Genomic DNA, 21,608 nt, shown 5'->3' with positions numbered 1-21,608 from the left:
GCGGTTTCCTTTTGGAATTCGTGCTATTTTTTCCACCAGTAGGGAGTCTGAGTGTTGACTTGAGGTGAGGGTGGGAAATGCCATGGAAAGCATTGGGCCAGGTTTTCCAAAGGATGTCTTTTGCGTAGTAGCATATTCCATCATTTAAAATGTAAACTAATGTAATTATATAATTTAAAAAAGTAAAGTCTTTTGAATCTTATAATAGTTACTTGTCTTTCCTTGTATAGCCATCTTTACCTGCCATGTAGATAATGCTTTTTATCTGGTGGTAGGCCCCCAGCCAAACGCCTTTCCCAAACCTCTGGGTACCACGCTATCAACTTTTTCTCAGGAAGCCCCGTCTGAAGCCAGTCAGTTTCCTAACTTCTTAGGTACCTGTATCTCCATGAAGACTAACTGCTTTGAAAAAAGTAATTATATGGATGTAGTTTAGCTAGGATCCATTGTTACAAAACTATATTGTTTCTAGTACGTATAAAGGATTTTCGGTAACTGATTAATATTAATCTGTGTCTATCCCAAAATTCTTTTTAGTCGTTCATCTTCATGATATCCACTTTGTTATTTCACAAAGATAAAAGGAAGATAAAATAGCAAGATATGGGAAAAGAAGTCTTGAGTGAACCCTTTTGGCATCATTATTTGTAGCTATCTTTTACTGAGTACCAACTAAGTATTAGTTATTACATGATTTTCACAACAACCCTCTGGAGCAGGTGACTAAAGTAATACAATTCCCTAAGTGCTCTTAGCCTATTGGGTCAACCAGGAACCTCCTCCTACCGTATCCCATACCTGTAGGTTTATACCACTGCCCTAACCCTAAACAGTACCCCTTGGGCTGGGCATGGTGGCTCATGCCTGTAATCCCAGCAATTCAGGAGGCCCAGGCAGGAAGATCACTTGAGCTCAGGAGTTCAAGACCAGCCTGGGCAACATAGTGAGCCTTTGTCTCTACTAAAAATAAAAAATTAGCCAGGCGTGGTGATACACGCTTGTAGTCCCAGCTACTCAGGAGGCTGAGAAGCGAGGATGGTTTGAGCCTGAGAGATCAAGGCTGCAGTGAGACGTAATTTTGCCATTCTATCCTCGGTGACAGAGTGAGACCCTGTCTCAACAAACCAAACCAAACCAAAACAAAACAAAACAACAATAACCTTGGACCTACATTCTCAGATCTCCAGGCCTCTCTTCCTAGGCCTGATGGGCCTTCACCTCTAGTTTGTTGTGTTCCAGTTCGAAATTGTACATCCAGTTAGTTGACTCACCCCTCTATGGCAGTTTTATAGGATGGTCCACTCAGGATCCTGAGACTTCTTCCAGATCTTAGGCCTCTCTCCAATACTTCTGTACTCTTTCTTCATTTAAAATTTCTTCTAGATCTTTTTTTTTTGAGACGGTCTTCCTCCATCACCCAGGCTGGAGTGCAGTGGCATGATCATGGCTCACTGCAGCCTCAATCTCCCAGGCTCAAATAATCCTTGCACCTCAGCCTCCCGAGTAGCTGGGGTTACAGGTGCATACCACCACAGCTGGCTAATTTTTTAATTTCTTTTTATTTTTAGTAGGGATGAATTCTCACTCTGTTGCCCAGGCTGGTCTTGAATTCCTGAGCTCAAGTGATCTTCCTACCTCAGCCTCCCAAACTCTGTCTTTTACTCTATTATCATATTCTGAGTTCTTGCCCATTTATTCCTTTTTGTACCTGAAAGAACTATTAGCTTCTAGTTTTGTGACTTCCTCCCCTGGACTGTCAGCGCCTCCTCTGTAGGACTGTGCATTTTGTGCTGCTAGGCACAACCCTCTCTCATTAGGTGGGGAAGTGGAGGATGAACTGCACATCGCCAGATTTCTCCCAGATGAATTTCTCTGAGTTGGGCCACAAACTTGCTCCAACTCATTGGAAGATGCCTGAAATCACTCCCACTATCTTGAAATAGCCAAGTCAGCCATAGGACCCAGAGTAGTCCCCATCAGTATTTAAATCAGGGAGGAAAATTGCCACCAGGCGAGGCCAACACTGCTGCTAGAACCAGGATGGATGTGGATCTTGCAGCCAGTGCTCCAGAACTCCTGGCTGGCTAACCATGCAGAGTCACCTGGTCATTTCTTTTACTTTTAATTCACATCCCTACATTTTATGCAATTTTAGTTTATGGACTTGACACATTGACTTGTTACAGGGTTTTATTGATGTTGTTTGTTTTGCTGGCTAGACTGTAAAGTCCCTGAGGATGAAGCTTCATTCATAAATATTTATTGAGCTCCTACTGCATTTCAGCAGGAGCAGATTTATCATTATCCTAGTGATACATAAGATGTAGGTGCCCTCACTTGTATGGAGACCTAGTAAGGCCTGGGTAATATGTTCACAGGCCCTAGTAATATGCTTACATGGTTGTATGATTTTGAAAAATGTACACAAGTTAGATATTTTAGGCACAATCTGTTGAAACTGCTGTCTCTTCCCACCTCTATTTCTTTGTTATATGTCCTTTCATGATGAGTGGCAGCAGAGCAGCTAGTATTGGCTTCATGAGCTTGCAACCTGTGCAGTAGCACAGGGTCCTATGCTTGGTTCAATGTTCTGCTGTTACTGTCAGGAAATTCTGAATAATTTTTTTCTTATTCCTTTTTTTTTTTTTTTTTTGAGATGGAGTCTCGCTGTGTCGCCCAGGCTGGAGTGCAGTGGCGCGATCTCGGCTCACTGCAAGCTCCGCCTTCCGGGTTCATGCCATTCTCCTGCCTCAGCCTCCCGAATAGCTGGGACTACAGGCACCCGCCACCACGCCTGGCTAATATTTTGTATTTTTAATACAGACGGGGTTTCACGGTGGTCTCAGTCTCCTGACCTTGTGATCCGCCCGCCTCAGCCTCCCAAAGTGCTGGGATTGCAGGCATGAGCCACTGTGCCCGGCCTATTCCTTTTTTTTGAGACACATTGTCACTCTGTTACCCAGGCTGGAGTGCAGTGGCGTGATCTTGGCTCACTGCAACCTCCATCCCCAGGCTCAAGTGATCCTCCCACCTCAGCCTCCAGAGTAGGTGGGACCACAGGCAAGTACCACCACACACCTGGCCATTTTTTTTACTTTTTATTTTTGATAGAGACGGAGTCTCACCATGTTGCCCAGGCTGGTCTCGAAGTCCTGAGCTCAAGAAATCTACCTGCTTGGGCCTCCCAAAGTGCTGAGATTAGAGGCGTGAGCCACTGCCCCCAGCAGGGACCCATATTTTCATTTTGCACTGGGCCCCGTGAGTTATATGGCTGGTTCTGGGAGTGGCTCTGGACATTTTTGGACTCAGATAAAGGAGAAGTTGAGTTGTGAATATTTATGTGGTTCATAGTCACATCCGTGTGTAGTGAAGTCATTACCAGCTCTTCCAGTGTAGGAATGGCTCCCAGGAGTACTCCTCTTGCCCTCTGTGATGGCTCACTCAGTGCTGTGACTCACAAAGCAGGGCCAGAGGACCATCACAGGTGAGTGTGTCCTCTGGTGCCCAGCATCAGAAGTATGTAAGAAGTGGAGGGAAAACGAGGATCAAAAGCTATGGAGTCAGAAGCTAATCTGTGCAAAATCTTTCTAGTTATTGGCAGCACAAGGTTGTAAGCGAAGGATGTGGTTTTTAATAATGTCCATCCAATACAGAAGCTGTAGCTGCACTTATGTATATGTTGATGTAGTATATACAATTATAAGGACACCAGATTATTTCATTTTTTGTGATAATCATACGAAACAGAATTGATCAGAATTTCTGTTTCTAGAGGAACAAATCTGTGATATAGCTATCAAGAACAAGTATGTCCCATGGGAATTTGCCTGTTGGGAAAGTTGTATCCCAAACTTTAATGATTAAAAACACATTTCTGTCAACCATTCTAAATAAAGGAATGAGTTATTTTATATTCTGTTTATATAAAATGACAGATTACTATCATTTGCATAGGTGACAAAAGAGTAGCCATAAAAATGTGGAAAACATGTATAGCACTATACAGATAATAAGAATATGTTATTTTTCTGGAATTCACAATAATTATAGTTTAAAAATGTGGAAAACATGTATAGCACTATACAGATAATAAGAATATGTTATTTTTCTGGAATTCACAATAATTATAGTTTAAAAATGTATAGTTTGTTGTAATTTATTTTCTCATTCTAAATTCACTTACAAACCTATTTTTGGGTTATTTTTTAATGATGGTACTCAAAATGGTGTAAGCTTCCGGCTTCACAGGACCTGGACCTGGCCGTGTGCTGAATACATGCCAAGCATTTGGCACATCTATTACTTTATTTAATTCTCACAACAGCCCTCTGAGAGCAATATTATCCCCACTCTACAGGTACAGAAACGGAGGCTCAGAGAAGTTAAGTAACTTCCTTGAGGTCATATATCTTGTAAGTTGCAGGACCAGGTTTCTGTATAGGTTTGTCCTTTCTGAAGTCTATTCTTTTACTCTTTGCTCTCCAGTTCCTAGAGTGACAATGTCATTTCCTCAGAAAACTCTCCTGAGATCATCAGGGTAGGTTACATGCTCCGTTATGCCTGTCCTTTCTTTCCTAGCTCACGTCACAATTAACTAATTACTAAAGTGATTATACTGTGATTATTATATAATCACAGTGTTTTATTATACTGTGATTAGAAAGTGATTATCCTGTAACCTCCGTGGAGGAAGCTGTCTGTTTTACCTACAGCGTGGAAACTCTGGGTATTCAGTGAATAATGCATTTAGATCTACTAATTTTCAGAGGCACCTTAGAGCAGCTTCTTGCCTCAAGTACTTTCTTTCTCACCTTTCCTTCTGCTCAGCAAAGGAAGGGTCTGGGAATGGCAAAACATTCAGGCTCAGAATTAACACCCAAGAGTATTAGGGTTGTGCAGCTGATAATGTAGAGATGTTATCATTTATACATTCACACCTTCATATGGATTGCCTGGTACCAATTTCAGGTACCAGATATCTATGGGGGTGGGATATTCATGCCAAAAGGGTATCTGTTACATAGTTTTATATTTTTGTAAACTGAGTCATCTTAAAATGGGAGAGCACCTGTGTTCAATTTTCCCTGGAATGAGCTGCTAAATTCTCTTGTACTCTTCACTTCGGATGAGGTTTTCTGGATGACACCATCTGGGAAATGTCACTTTGATTAAAGTAAATATGCAGCATAGTTAACACTGGGAGCCTATTTGAATTTCTCTAAGTAGCCACATCTACAGAAGCAGAAGGCAGCCGGCTCTTTGGGCTGGGAGAACTTGAGAGAGATGCGTTCCACGGTTTGGTGTCAGTCGAGTGGCAGTGTGTGGCCAACTAAGCTCTGAAGGATTTTGTGTATTTTCCTTTTCTTACCATTGGGCTATTTTTTTTCTTTTCCAGTTTATTTTGACACGAAGAAGAAAATATATAAAAATAAAAAACTCAGCTTTACGATTGCCAAGTTTTTCTTTCAAACTAAGAAAAGAAACCAGTTGTTGAAAAATATGATGAATGGCATCCTTTGTTTTATTTTCAGCATAGCACATGAGGGCACTGCCATTGGAAAGGGGCCAAATTCCCCAGGCAGGAGGGAACCCTGGGCTGAAAGGCGGCCTAGTGATTTTGGAGGCTGGTGTGTCAGGATTTCCTCTCAGCTGTTACAAATATCTCTCTTCTTTCCACAAGATTTCCTCACAGACTCACCCCCCTCCCATTCTTCAGGCATTCCTTGTGTTTTCAACACTTGCTACTGATGAGGATGTCATCTATTTGTAAGAAAACGCCATTGGTACAATGTGGGGCTTTCAGCATTTACATTGTGGTTTTCCCGACTTCCACAGCTATTGACTTATTTGGCTGTGGGATCATGTATGGTTGAGGGCAACAGTCAGTAGTTGATGTGTAAGCAATCCGTAAGATTGTTAGCATGATTCCTGCTCATTGTTGTCTTGTCACCAAGTGGTTTGGGAGAACCAAGGGGAGAGAGAGTCTAACTTTCTTGTTCTGAAAGTCAACCTCAGGGCCCTTCTGATCTCTCTCTGCCGCTCATGTGGTGGAATGAAGAGGAAGGGATGGATGAGAAGAAGGGTCATGCTACTCTTTCAAGGAAGTGAGGGAAATGTCTCAGATGCCTTGAGCTCATCCTCATGTGTCCCATGAAGTGAAATCTAAAATTGCTCTGAGGACGTAGGTGAACTGTACCTCCACAGAACCTGTAGCACTTTCCCAATTTGGAAGCTCCTTCTGAAAACTTTATGCACTTTGGCTGGGGTATTTAACTCATTTATTATAACTTTTGTTTGCCAGGGTGTTTTTCTCACTAGACTGAGATCTTTGAGAACAGGGCTGTTTTATTCCACTTGGTAATTCCAATACCTGGTCTCAGAATACCTTTGCTAAATAAATTAATGTACCAATAGCTGAATTCCAAGCCCTGGTGTTGAGTCAGAACTAGATAACTCTCTAGGTATAGATGGTTTAATCATTTATCAAGTGACTTCAGGTTCTGTTGCATCAAGTTGAGTTACATGTATAAGGGACAGTTAAAGGAAAATGCTGTTCTGAACTTCTAGGGAACAGAAAGTCTGGCTCAACTTATGTGTGAGGCTGGGGAAAGAGGGTAGAGACACCAGAATTCCTCATAAAGACAGACATCAAATGACTCGAGAATGCAAACACCTGACTTACTTCCTGCAGAAACGCCAGTGGGAAAAAGTGTGAGTTGGAGCTCCTCATGCCTCTTCCTGTTGTCTTTACTCTTAAATTCAGGCTGTCTTTTAAATGCCCCATGATCTACTTGTAAACTCTTTAAGCAAAAACGATGCCAGGTTCTGTTCTGTGGCTACCAGATTGGAGCTTTTCTCTCCCAGCTTCATTCAGTTAATTGAGCTGTGCTGGAAGGTTCAGTAATTTATTCTATGGAGTCTTTCTGTGCAAACAATTCCAGGCTGAGGGAAAGAGACTTAGCTGAATCTCTCAAACACTTGAAATGCAGAATTTATGTTTTGGAAAACACCAGTGAGTCAGTGTCCTCAAATGTAATCAATAAAAGACAGTCTCCATCATCAGCTTTTCATTAACCGAGCTTAGAGTTGCCTCCTTTTATTGCTTTTTACATGTTTACAGTATCTCATTCTTTCCTTGATTCTGGATTTTCACACCATATGGCCACATCTTTAAGTCATTTTTCAGCTGCTCTATTAAATAGTAAAATGAGATTCAGAACAGATTTCTTTGATTTTAAAATAGCATTTTGGGTGTGTGACTTTTTTGTAAATAAAAAAAGAATTAAGGCACTCAAACGCATGAAATTTCAGGTATTTCTACCCAGACAGTGTAATATGTAGCTTTCTGCTTACTTAGAATAAATATATGTTTATCTCGTGGAATTTCACCTGCTGCATAAATGGATTCATTCATTCTGCATATTGAAATTCATTTCTACTTAAATAAGATTTAGCCTCCACTGTTGCTAATGAACATAGATTGAAAATGAAATTGAAAGTGTATCTTTATAACTATTCAATATTATACTGTATTTCTCATTAGAAATGATTGCTATCGCTTATAAGCATCCATACTACATGTCAATAATGCTCTATTGCTGTAATTATGGTGGTGTTTCTACTATTTGATCATATAAAAGGTGGGATTCTTTTATGTTTTACTTTTTTTCTGGGTTATTTAGTGGTCAGTTCCTTGAGAAGCTGCAAAGGAGAGATTTTTGACTGCCAACATTTGGATCTCACAGTTTAGAGTTGGTCAATGAGGGCTTAAGGCATATAGTCCTACAACTTAATACAGTTTACTTTGTAAAGGGTTACACATATTTAAAAGACTATTGAATATTTACTACTTGTTTTCTGAGCCAGAAAGGACATTTTGGTGTAGATTGTATGGGAATTTTTTTTTTAAGGATACTACTTAACAAAAGGAAACCACTGCATGAGCAAATTTTGTAATATGAGTAAATTTGCCATTGATCCAGACTTTAGCAGCAGGGACTGTGTCAGTCACAATTAATCAGCTTATGAGTATGTGATTCAGAATCTTTAATTATCCTTTAAAATCTGGACATCGACTTGAAGAAATGACTGGCCTACAGTTGATTGTTTAAAGTTAAAACCAAGTGCACTCAACATCTGAAAGGTCAATAGTCTCTTAATTGTAATTCAATAAAGTTAATTTAAAGTGGTATACAATTTGTGAGTGTTATAATTACAGTTCACATATTTTTGACTTCAGTGACGGTACTGTTTGCTAGAGAAATATGCTTCAGTTGAGGATAAGTCCATTGGATGTGTGTATTTTGATGGCTATCAATATTTTAAAGTTCATTACTTAATATGATACATAGGAAGATAACAATTTGGAGCAACTATTCTAAATAACTCAGGTAAAATTCTGCTTTTTCTTGAACTATTCTGGCATTATTCATTGTTTTATTGTCACCGTGATAAACTTGCACAAAATTTTTAAGCAACAGTAACAAAAAAGTAAAACCTTGTTTTTAATTCTGTTTAAAATTTTAAAATCAGAATCACTTCTGCATGTTCTATTGTATTTTTTTCAATAACATATATCTCTAGAAGACATAGTTGGTATCTCCCAATCTGTTTTATATCATTTATAGAATGTAAAGATTGTCTCTGAGGCCAAAATTAAGAGCATGCTATCCTTTCCACATAGCAAAAATCATCACCCCTCAGCATGTACTAAGTATCTAAAACTTGGTGGTGGCAGAAAATGTTATAGACATAGTGCTTTTACCTAAGAGCTTGAAATTAAGAGAGATAATAGCATTTACCGAGACAAGAAAAGGAAATATGGATGATAATGAGCTATAAACAGTACATTGACAGATCAGAAAGACAAACATTTCTCAAAATCTCCATTGTCATTTTCAGCTTGGAGGTCAGCACAGAGGGCCCCCTGCTCCTTGAATGAGATCCACTAGGAGTTTTGGAAGAAGTGCCAGCCTTCTGGTGTTTCCAGATCACTGCCTGGCAGGAAACAGTTTATTATTTTGAGAAAATTACTTATTTAATAAATATTTGTTGATCTACTGTGTGCCACTCAGGTTATAAGAAACAGAGCTGTGAATAAGACGAAGTCCCCTGCCCTTAGGGAGCTTGCTTTCTAGTGGCAGGAGACAGGCAGTTTACAAATAAAAAGAAATGGAAAAATGTTCATATGATGTAAGTACCATGTAGAAATATAAAGAAGAATAAGGAGGACGTTTTTGTAAGGTGTTCAGGAAAGCCCTCGTTAATAAGATGCCCTCTGAGCAGAGAGAAAGAAAGAACCACATGTTTGTATTGGGAGGAAAGTGAGATATCGAGGCTCAGCTGGAAGAAACCTGCAATAACTCCTCTCTCTAGCCACCCCGTATTCAGCCATCACGTCTGATCTAGCCTAACAAGTGGGTAAAAGACAAATTACAAGATTACTCAGGTCAAAGGGTCTCTTATTCTCCAGTCAGTGCCATACTGGAAAAGTAATTTTATCAGCTACCACTTATTGAGTGCCTTGTATGTCAGGCATTGGGTTGGGCATTTTGCAGCAGTCCAAGTCGAATTTTTATTATTTCCTTTTCTCTAATAGGGAAACGAATGCTTAACTGAAGTTAAGTGACTTTCTCAGGCCCACATGGCTTTGAATGATGGAGCCAGAATCTGACCTTGGGTCAGTGTGACTCCAAAGTCCCTACATGTTGTTGCCTCTTCAAGAGGGTAAGGTGCCTGGGAGGACAACAACGTGAATGCATTGTTATTAGTAGTAGTAGTAATAGTAGTACTTGAGACAGGGTCTCACTCTGTCACCCAGGCTGGACTGGAGTGCAGTGGCATGATCTTGGGTCACTGCAACCTCTGCCTCACTGGCTCAAGCAATTCTCCCATCTCACCCTCCCAAGTAGCTGGGACTATAGTTGCGTGCCACCATGCCCAGCTAATTTTTTGTATTTTTTGTAGACATGAGGTTTCACTATGTTGCTCAGGCTGGTCTCAAACTCCTGGACTCAAGTGATCCACTTGCCTTAGCCTCCCAAAGTGTTGGGATTACAGGCATGAGCCACTGCACCTGGCCATGGATGCATTATTATTAAAATATCCTCAGAATGTGACAAATGTTAATGTTCTTAATTTAATGAGAATGGCTGAGTTGTTCTCCAGGAAAAGTCAGAATAACAAATGGCTACCAGCCTCTGATTGGATTCACTGAAAGATGCAAGGTTTTGTACCATAGAGAAGTAGAAACGTGGTTATTAGCTAGTACATTTGGAATCTTTGGGCCACTGATCCGCATAATCCATCACTCCATTATTCCTTCAAGTGAGAAATATTTGCTTTGGCCACAATGCTTTTATATTTTTAAACTTTTGTGTAGGAATGCTGGTTCTTCTATGCAAATATTGCCAGCCTACTATTTTGAATAAAAACCACCCAGTTCCTTTCAGGAGCATTGGAAATATATTAAAAATTTTCTGGCTCTTAAATTTTCCACCAGTCTATACTCAAATAGATAGGATTAATAAGATTAATATCCATTACTATTCATCCAGAATTATAAAATTTCAAGGTATCTGTATTTTCAATGATGAAATTTAGAGTATTTCTATCCATCTAAGACACATCAGAGTCCACTAGGGTGCTGACTCATTTGAACATCAACATATGGAAAAGTGATCTTCAGCTGGGATAATTAGAAATGCAGCTTTTACTCTTTATGCCACCTCTTTCTATAACGTTTTGGTCCTACACTTTGAACTAACCTTGCGGAGAAAAAAATGATAATGAAGTGAAGTACACATATAATGAGTATCTGTTAAAATAATAGCTCTGGAAAGAAACTAAAGTTTAATGCAACGCAGGAATTTTCCCTACTTTTTAGCGGATTCACATTACAGCTGGTCTTAGGTCGTGGCCTGGGTGGTTGTGAGTTCTTGATGTCAATGCCATATGTTTAAGGGGGAATATCAATCCGATAGCCATTTTCTTTACTCATGTGTGCTATGCATTTATTGTTACACTGGGACTCAGCTTTTTTTAAAAATGTAAATGTCTATGTCAAAAAATAATCTTAGATTTTTCATTGTCTTGATCAAATCATGGTTAGCTTTGAAGAATGGATGATTTTGTGGTGAAAATTCATAAGGGAAAAATGTCTATATAAATGGACTGCACCAAACTTCAAAATGCTTTTATTCCTTTGTTTTTCTCCAGTTTGGTTTTGGTAGCCTTATTATGACTCTTTATTGATGATGGGTAGTCATATATATTTTATGTTTCTTTCACTTGCTTCTCAAGTAATGCCCCCCCTCCTCCATCTATTCTCAGGAAATATGAAACTAACTCTCAGAGGGTTTCTGTTGAGGACTAGACAAGAATTATGCCTTGGATTATTTATCCTTTATTCACAGCTCACCTACTTTATTATTTTTCTGATCTCATGTATTATTTCCATTTCCACTCATCTCATTATGTTTCTAAGGGAACTTTGGGTATAAAGATACTTGCAGGCAGTTAGAGATGTTAATTCCATATGTATAAGAGCAGCAATTAGCATCAAGAGCTGTTTCTAGTAGGAGGAAGGAACTTGGGTCCTTGTGGGGAGATGAAGAGAGACTCATTTCACCACTTTCCCAGAAGTATTTTGAGGTCATTGTTTTTGTGTGTATGCTCCCTAATCTATCCATTAAATAGAAATCAGAAAATTATACATTAATAACATATTTGACAATACAATGAGAATCTAGAGGGGAAAAATATGTTCCTTAATTTAACCAGTATTGATGGTTAAATTACTTATGTTTGGTACTAGCATATTTGGAAATTAAAAAAATAGCACCCACGGTTTCTGTTTAGGATCTTGCTTTGGATACAAAGGTTGCACATATGGAGTCATTAGAAAGCAATTGGAAGCAGTGCAGAGACACGAGGAGATAAATCTCTATGCTGGGAATAAGTGGACTGTAGAGATAAGAAGTCATCAGAGGGAAATACTGTCAGGTTTGCAGGAAACACAGATTAGCGAGACGGGTGAGAATATTAAAGATTGAGGTAACATGGGCAAGAGCACAGAATGGGAAATAAGTGATGTGTGAGTGGGTAGTTGGTAGGCATGTATGTAGTCAGGCACGAAAGGTACAGAAATGACTGGACTTTGGTTTTGCCCTGTTTGCTCACAACCAAGCAGGGAGAAGAATATACAACCCCCTAAGTATAGTACCAGTGGTAAGGACAGAAGGGAAGAGCCAAAAAGTCCTCTGCTGGACAGAGTCAGGGAAGGATCCTCAAAGGAGGATGTAATATTAGCAGGATGAGGCAGGGACTTTGGAAGGGTATAGCAGATTTGGTTGGATAGAAGTGAGATCTCTGGTGAGAAGTAACGTTCAATGTACTTTAAAATCTAGTATCAATTATTTCTAAATTTACCAAAACACCTACTACTTTAGGAGACTTGATTGCACAATTGCTTTGGGGCTTCGTATTTCAAATATTTGTGAAATTTGAATCATTAAGAGTGATAGAAAAATAATTTTTTCAAAATTTCATCTCCCACCATTTGCTTTTTCTTTTCAGCAAAATTTACTGTGATTTTTTTTTTTTACACGTAAAATTGAATGGATAAGGCAAAACGGAGGAAAAGGCAAAATTCATAGTGGTAAATATGCTATATTATTTATTTACATATTATTTTCTTCTGAAGGGGGTAACGTAGCTAATTCTTTTAGTACTGTTATGGAAATTAGCTCATGTAAATAATTTATAAAAGGTGATACTATATACAAATGTATATACTATAGCGGTAGTATATACAAATAGGTATATACACATATGCATATATATATATTTGAATGGGGCACATTATATTTGCTTGTAGTCTCTCTCATCACTTTGTACTGCACCATCAAAAATTTTTCTTTATACTATTAGTCCTTTGGAAACACAGTTATCAAAGTAAACAAAAATAGATGGCCTTGACTGCATAACATTATATGGATTTAACATAAATTTTATATTATGTACAATGACACTATTAAATGTGTTAATACAACACATAAAATGACCAATTCTCTTTAAATTTTAGTGTTTAGCATATTTGTTTTGATTGTACATGTGGGAGCTGTGAGAACAGCTCTGCAAAAATACTTTGCAAGTTACCATAGTGACTAAATTGTAGTGCTTTATGATGTTGTCTTTCCCCTGGGTCTTAATTCAGTTGCGTGCTTTTTAAATCATAATCTAATAGTTGACGTTAAAATTTTTCTATTTTTAAAAAACTGTATACACACATACAGGTTTATAACTTTACTTAAATGTATAATTTGATTATATTACACATTCTTCAAGTAAAATGTTACTTTTTCCTTTCTCTTTTTGCTGGGTTCCCAGATCTCTTTTTTCTCCCTTTTCTTCCCCCTCTCAGTGACCCATGTTGACAAATGATATCTTTTAAATTTTTTCCTCTATTTTCATACAATTATATACAGACCTATATATGCATGTACAAAAATAAAGCAGAATTTTTATAAGCAGGATTTCATGGAAATAGTTCTGAATTAACTGATACGTAATAGTTCCTGTTTATTCCTTTTAATGGCTTCTTAATGTTTCATGTTGTAAATGCGTCATAATTTAATCACTTTGCTTCCATTTTTTGTTCTATGAATAATGCTTTAATAAATATCACAATACCTATGCCCACACTTGCCAGTGGTGTTTTTATGTCTCTGGGATAGGTTTTAAGAAGTTGAGATTGCAGCGTTAAAGAGTATATTATATATTTTAAATTTTCACAGAAATTGAAATTACCTTTTGAAAGAGCTGTAACACATCAAATTTATACCTAGCAGTATTTGTATCTTTATCCCATGTGTCTGCCAGCAGTAGTAATTAAATATGATTCTCTAATTTTTGCCACTCAATTAAGTGTAAAGTAAAATTTCATTGTTACTTTAATTTGCAGTTTCCTAACTATTAGTGAATTTGCTGGTTGACAATGTGGATATGTTTAAAGAATATGTTTGTCAAAAAAAATGTATTTATTTAAGAATTGCCTATTCATATATTTGAATAGGCATTTATTTGATTTTTATTTGATTTTTATCCTTTTCTTATCAAATTGTGAGATCTGTTTGTATATTACAAAGATACCCCTTTGTATATCAACTCTGACACTTTTTTTTTTTTTTTGAGACAGAGTCTCGCTCTGTCACCCAAGCTGGAGTGCAGTGGCACGATCTTGGCTCACTGCAACCTCCGCCTCCCAGGTTCAAGCGATTCTCCTGCCTCAGCCTCCCGAGTAGCTGGGACTATAGGCACACACCACTATGCCCAGCTAATTTTTGTATTTTCAGTAGACACAGGGTTTCACCATGTTGGCCAGGCTGTTCTCGAACTCCCGACCTCAGGTGATCTGCCCACCTTGACCTTCCAAAGTGCTGGGATTACAGGCATGAGTCACCACGCCCAGCCGCATTTTTTTTTCTTATAGCCACTGTGTCTCTTTCGCCTTTCAAGTGTCTTATGCTATATAGAAATTTTAATTTTTTACATAGTCTTTCAAAAGTGTTTTAGTATAAAATTATCTAATTCTTTCTCTTCCCACCCTCGTTGCTTTCATAAAAGCAGAAACCTTGTCAAAATTCTAATCAAAATGACATTACATTTATATAACTGATATTTTTAAATAAAATTAAGTATTCCAGCCAACAACCTGGTATATCCTTCCACTTGCCAGACCTTATTTTATGTCTTCAGTAGAGTTACCATCCTCTTTATGTAGGTCCTGTATCTTTCTTGGAAACTTTATTCCAAGTATTTTATTTGTTGCTACTGTAAATATAATATTTTCCTGTTTTCTATCTCTAAGTACTTCTGTGCAGAAAATATATTGATATTTAGATATTTATCTTATATCCAGCTACCTTGTCAATTTTATTTATTCTAAAGGTTTTTATTTTTTAAACTTGAATTTCTTGTGGGCTTCCTGGGCATGGATTCATGTTACCAATGAAAAGAAGTAATTTTGTATCTTCATTTCCAATTCTTATGCAAGCTATTTAATTTTCTCCAAAAATCAGAGATAATATTAAATAGTAATGAAGATACTGGGCCTACTTGCTAAGTTCCTAATTTTAATTAAGATGGTTGTGATGGTTTACCATTTAGGAAAATACATGTGCTTGCTTTTTCATAAATATTCTGTGTTATAAGTTGTGTTCTTCTGTTACTATTATTTTTAAAGTTTTTAAAATAGAGATGACTACTGAATTATATCAAATAACATCTTGGCATTTATTAACATTTTCAATAATTCTTCTCCCTTAATGTATTGATGTAAGGGATTATGTTGAGGTATTTGTTACCATTAAACCGTCTTGCATTCCCGAAATAAACTACTCTTGGTTATATCATATTACTCCTTTGGGATTTTGCTGATGTTTTGCTTAGTATTTGTAGTATATTCACTGTAAGATTAATCTGTGGCTTGTTTTTTCATTTTTGTGTTACCATCTTTCATAGGTTTTGGTGTAATTGCTGTAATATAAAATAAATTCAAGAACTTTCACTTTTTTTCTAGAGTCTGGAATAATTTAAGTAAGTTTACAACCATAACAGTTTGAAGATTGGATAAAATTGCCCTAGTGACTTCTTTTTTTTTTTCGTAATGATAGCTTTCTTCTATGGTAATTTCCATATTCAAGTTTTCATTTGGGTAATTTTGGTGACTTATATTCAGCTATGAAATTATCCATTTATTCTAGATTTTCAAATTTGTTTTCCATAGAGTTACACAGAGAATTCTCATAATTTTTAATCTCTTCTCTGTCTGTATCTGTTATACATCCTATTGCTCTTATTTTTAGGATCTCTCCTTTATCTTTAATCAGGCTTGTGAGTCTTTTTTTTTTAAACATCATTTTATAATCTTTTCAAAGGAGGAACTGTTTATAATTTGTTTATTCTTTCAGACTTGGGGGTCTATTTTATTAATTTCACCTTTTATTATTATTAATTCTTCCTAGTTTCTTTAAGTTTATTTTGTGTTTATTATCCTAATTTTAAAGAGGGAATATTTAATTCTTTAATTTTTAGCCCTTTTTTTGTAATAGCAAACAATAAATTTTTCTCTGCAAAGATCTTGCTATATCTTATAGGATTTATTATCCAAACAGTTCCTAATTTCTCTTTCTATTTTATTCTCAGGATTTACTTCAGGCTTATTTAAGAGAGTGCTTTTAAATTTCCAAGTTGTTGAGATCATTTTGGCGACCCTTTTATTATTTACTTGTAATTTTATTCTGCTGTGATCATAGAATATGCTGTGCTAAAATATCTACTAAAAAATATTCCCCTAGAATTTGTCTTCTTCCCTCTCTTTCAGCTAGAATGCAGATATGCCAGCCCCTGCTTCATGCCAAGGGCACAGATGCCTTTGGGGAGGGCAGACCAACAAGATAGAAAGGACCTGGTCCCTGAATAGCCATATGGAAAAAACGGCATCTTTATCAGGACTGCTCACTTAAGCACTACTTTGTGAAAGAAAAATAAGCTTTCATCTTCTAATATTGTTTATGTTCTTTTTCTTATAGCATCTTAGCCCTTAATTCTACTCTTATAAGCCTTATCTGCAAGCTCATATTCACATTGCCTTTTCATGTTTTGGTTATTATTTTAAATGCAGAAATCCAGTTTCTGCATGGAATACAAATCTGCAGTGCTTACAATTCCAATTTTGCATTTAGTGCTAATGACACCATCACCACAGGGATGCAGAACAAAATTATGTCCTCGGAAAAGTACGTGTTCATATACATTTATGTATTTTATATTTTTACTTAAATATAAAATATTAAAATTGACTATCTGTGAATTTATACTCTGTTTCCTTCAATCTAAGATGCCATGGACTCTAGAATTACAGTCAAAATATTGCAAGTCATATAGTTGACATTTGTATTTTTTTCCCCCATATAATGTCATCGTCTGTGACACAAAGAGCTGTGGCAATGTAGAATATTTTCAAAGAATGCTTCTCTCTTGTCTCTGAGATTTTCTTTCAAACCTCTGACACGAGTTCTGCAAGTTTTTATATTGCATGTATGTGGTAGGTAGAATATTGTCCCTCCCCAAAAAGTCTCAATGTCTTAATCCCGAGAACCTGTGAATATATTAGGCTACGTGGGATAGAAAATTAAGGTTGCCAAGGCTTGGAGTGGTGGCTCATGCCTGTAATCCCAGCATTTTGGGAGGTCAAGGCAAGTGGATAACTTGAGCCCAGGAGTTCGAGACCAGCCTGGCCATCATGGTGAAACCCCATCTCTACTAAAAATACAAGAAATTAGCTGGGCATGGTGGTGTGCGCCTGTTATCCCAGCTACTCAGGAAGCTGAGTCAGGAGAATCGCTTGAACCTGGAAGGTGAAGGTTGCAGTGAGCCAAGATCATGCCATTTGCACTCCAGCCTGGGTGACAGAGCGAGATTCTATCTCAAAAAAAAAAAAAAAGGAAAGAAAATTAAGGTTGCCAATCGGCCAACCTTAAAATATTAAGATTATCCTTGATATCTGAGTGGGCCAAAGGAATCACAAGGTCCTTAAATGCAGAAGAGGGAGACAGTAAAGGAGGTCAGAGTGATGCAATGTGAGAAGAATCCAGATGCTGCTGCCGACTTTGAAGCTAGCAGAGGCCATAAGCCAGGGAAAGAGGGCAGCCTCTAAAAGCTGAAAAAGGCAAGGAAACAGATTCTTCCCTAGAACTCCCCTAGAACCATAGAGGAATGGAGCCCAGGTGACACCTTGATTTTCACCCAGTGATACCCACTTCAGACTTTTGAATCCCAGAATTGTAAGATAACAAATTTGTGTGGTTCCAGGCATTATGTTGGTAGCAACTTGTCACAGCAAGTTGCCATAGAAAATTAATACAATGTGCAGGCAGTGCTAGTGTTTCAACACTGACCGCCGGCTAACAGCAATTTGAAGACTCACCCTGATCTCAAGACACTAAAATATGAAAAAATATGTACTGTAAATTTGATGAAATATGGTAAATGTATGTTAAATAGGTGTCATAGGAAGGACCATTTAGAAATTGTAACAGTGGACTCAGTCTTGTGTGATACTCAGAATCCAGTTAGACATCATTTTAATATCTGAAGTAATTGTGTCACTCCTAAATAAGAAAAAATATGAAAAGAAAGTGGAATTCGATCAAGTTCAAAGGTTTTTAGTAAGGGCTAGGCAGGAAAAACATGCAAATACCTTAAAAGCCAAAGAAATGTAAACCTCAGTCAAGTGATGTGGCAACCTGGGCTAAGTGACACCCCTTTTTAAAGTTCTGAAGTCCCCATTATGTGTGTGTATGTATGTATATATATATATATATATATAAACAGGGCTGGAGGTAGCCCAGACAGTGTTCATGCCTGTGGTCACTACACAACTCCACAATCAGGGTGAACACAAAGTTGTTTAGGACGGGGGTCCTCAATTGCCAGACCACAGACAGGTACTGGTCCGTGGCCTGTTAGGAACTGGGCCGCACAGCAGGAGGTGAGCAGCAGGAGGGCAAGCCGAGCATTACCGCCTGAGCTCCACTTTCTGTTAGAGCAGCGGCAGCATTAGGTTCTAATAGGAGCACGAACTCTATTGTGAACTGCACATGTAGGGGATATAGGCTGTGTGCTCCTATGAGAATCTAACTAACAGTTTCATCCTGAAACCATCCCCCCTGCCATCTGCCATCCATGGAAAAATTGTCTTCCACGAAACTGGTCCCTGGTGCCAAAAATTTGGGGACCACTGGTTTAGGACATCATTGTTCTGTTGGTGACTAAACAACATTAAACTCAGTCAAGTGAGCCAGGCATGGTGGTGCACACCTGTAGCCTCAGGGAGGACCTGTACTTGGGAGGCTGAGGTGAGAGGATCACTTGAGCTCTGGAGTTTGAGACTAACCTGGGCAACAGAGACCCTGTCTCTAAAAGACAAAAAAATTCAATCATGTGAATTGCTGCCAATAATAACTAAAACTTAATAAAAATGTATTTTGAAATAATATCTACAGGTTACAAGTAAAAAGGACTACAACTTAAGAATTTGGAAGAGTTGGCCGGGCGCGGTGGCTCACGCTTGTAATCCCAGAACTTTGGGAGGCCGAGGCAGGAGGATCATGAGGTCAGGAGATCGAGACCATGGTGAAACCCCGTCTCTACAAAAAATACAAAAAATTAGCTGGGAGTGGTGGCGGGCACCTGTAGTCCCAGCTACTCGGAGAGGCTGAGGCAGGAGAATGGCGTGAACCTGGGAGGTGGAGCTCACAGTGAGCTGAGATCGCACCACTGCACTCTGGCCTGGGCGACAGAGTGAGATTCTGTCTCAAAAAAAAAAAAAAAAAAAAGGAATTTGGAAGAGTTTAGAGACCCTGACAGAAAGAAAGGTATATGATGATATATGACATTTCATATCCCCCATGTATGAGATCATGAAAACACTCAAGAATATGTCTAACCAAACAGTCAATAAAGCAGAACAGATAACTCAAGTTAGGGAAGATGAAAGAGCAAACGGGGTGAGCAACAAACCTTGTTAACTTCATTATATAGTTGGGAAATCCTAATTTTTAGTTTCAGGGGAATAGAATTAAATACTCTTACTATTTTTGTTCAAATGAATCTCAAACTTCCCCAGCAATTTGAGTTAACTGGGCATGTGTTCTGTGTGTTTTAAGTGTTCTCAGTCTACAAATCCCACTTTGATGGAGTCTTGAATGCTGTAGGCTATCCTTAGGCCACTTTTCTAGAAGCCCCTGTTTCCCCAACTCCTGGAAGAGTTAGTTGCTGATAACTCACAGATGAGTTTCTCCCCAGGAACTGTCGCCAGCCGGAGAGTTGCCTTACCCAGGCCACACTTCCTCCCTGGGGAGAGCCCACATCAATGACTGGCTGATGTATGGTACAAAGTCCCGCCTCAATTGGGGCAAGTCTGAGGGAGAGTCCCAGCTCCAACAGCTCCCAGTGAGATGACTGAGGCCTTCATAGCAAATACATGGCACTGAAAGTTCTCCCTCTGCCCAATCCTGCTTCCCTCACCCCGACAGGTATTGTTTTTGAGAGTCCTCCCCAATAAACCTCTGGCATGCAAATCTCAGAGCCTCAGAGTCTGTTTTCCAAGGAACACGATCTACAACAGGGATTTTAGAGCTGAATCCCATGGCACAGGTTGGCAGCAAGGACCCCCATCATTGGTGTGAGATAGAGCACTGAGAGCCCCTGTCATACAGTCTTGGTGCAATTCCTAATCTTTACCTGGTGCTGAGGAGGGATTACACATAGGTAGACCAGAATGCCCTGCTGGAGGAGTATCTCAGGCATTTGAGTGTAGTAATTACAAGGACTTTGGAATCAGATTGCTGTTGCTGGGAGTCTTTAATACATTGGAGCGAGACAAGTTTGGGGATAATCACCAAGAAGTCCTACTTGGTAGCATATAAAGACTCTTTCATCTCCTGTAAATGGAGGGTAGAAAAAGCTGAGGTTCAGGTCCCAAACTTAATTATAAGGGTAGTGAGCCATGAAGGAAGATTAAATTTTCAACCCTAAGAGGTTGGCTACCCTGAGGTTAGGGCCTCATTTGGGAATGGGAACCTGAGACTTGAAGTAGGGACATGTGGAATGATGCACTTATCATCTTGAATCTTGAATCCCCAAATTCCTCTGAAGTCTCTGGGATCACTCCTCCCCATCAAAAGCTAGCATTGTAGCATGGTTGAACATGATACAAAATCCTTTTTGTTTTTTTTTTTTCAGCACAGAAAGACCCCACTCAGAAGGTACCACACCTGGCTGCATGGCTTTAGACCAGTAACTCACATGATGAACAATGTAATGTGTCTAGAGAAGTGCTGGGCTTGCTGAGGGAGGAGGAGAATTGTGTCCTGAAGGTGCTGCTGGACCCACCTAACATGGGTAGGCAGGAGCCAGGAGAGGCTGTATGGGACAGGAGCCTGAAAGTGCTGGTGTGATGAAGGTGGAACATAAATCTGGATAAGGGAGAATTTATTGATATGAGCACTGTTCTGATATAAAGGATTTAAAACCCTGACAGGGTCCCAGAAGATGGTGCTAATACCTAAGCTCTAGGAAGCTTGGAGATAATGATGGCCCATACCATGTAACATTGAAATATTAGAATTATGATGGCCAATAATTGAAGGGTGGATCAAAAGACCCAAAGATGTATACGAGAACTTATTAACATTGGTGTCATTAGAGTAGGTATACAACCCCCCACTGCTAAATTTGACTGGCTTTAACAACAACAAAAAAGACTCAGAGATGTAGGCATACTAAAGTAGATATTCTACATAGGGCCAGAAAACTCACCAGCCAACTATGTTATGTGGGCTTGAAGAATACTTGTTTATTGTATAATGAGAAAAGTACTGGTAACAGGCCATGGCCTTGCAGTAAAGCTTAGTGGCGTCTTCTATTGTCTAGGGCTGACAGTAGGCAATGCTGCTTCAGAACCAGGCTCCCCGATGGCCCTGTATGATAGAATGCAGAGCAGGCACCATTATCATCATGAGTAGCAAGTCAAAGTGATATCC

General features: G+C 38.6%; 1 protein-coding gene across 6 annotated transcripts in view; it reads left to right on the top strand.

Annotated features, from left to right (window-relative positions):
- The window catches only part of FTCDNL1 (formiminotransferase cyclodeaminase N-terminal like), a 187,319-nt gene that overhangs the window by 46,592 nt on the left and 119,119 nt on the right, over window positions 1–21,608 (top strand). The window contains exon 6 of one of the 6 annotated variants that reach the window (XM_024355010.3): window positions 8,902–11,057. The exons of the other annotated variants lie outside the window; for them this stretch is intronic. Within the exon in view, the coding sequence (XP_024210778.1) occupies window positions 8,902–8,951 (50 nt within the window). The 3' untranslated portion in view covers window positions 8,952–11,057. Of the gene's footprint in view, window positions 1–8,901; window positions 11,058–21,608 lie in introns of those variants that run through there. 6 annotated transcript variants of the gene reach the window in all.

The sequence above is a fragment of the Pan troglodytes genome, chromosome 13, assembly GCF_028858775.2.
Source record: "Pan troglodytes isolate AG18354 chromosome 13, NHGRI_mPanTro3-v2.0_pri, whole genome shotgun sequence".
NCBI classification, from domain to species: Eukaryota; Metazoa; Chordata; class Mammalia; order Primates; family Hominidae; genus Pan; species Pan troglodytes.
Note: the sequence above shows the minus strand (reverse complement) of the source record. Positions and strands in the feature narration are given on the sequence as shown.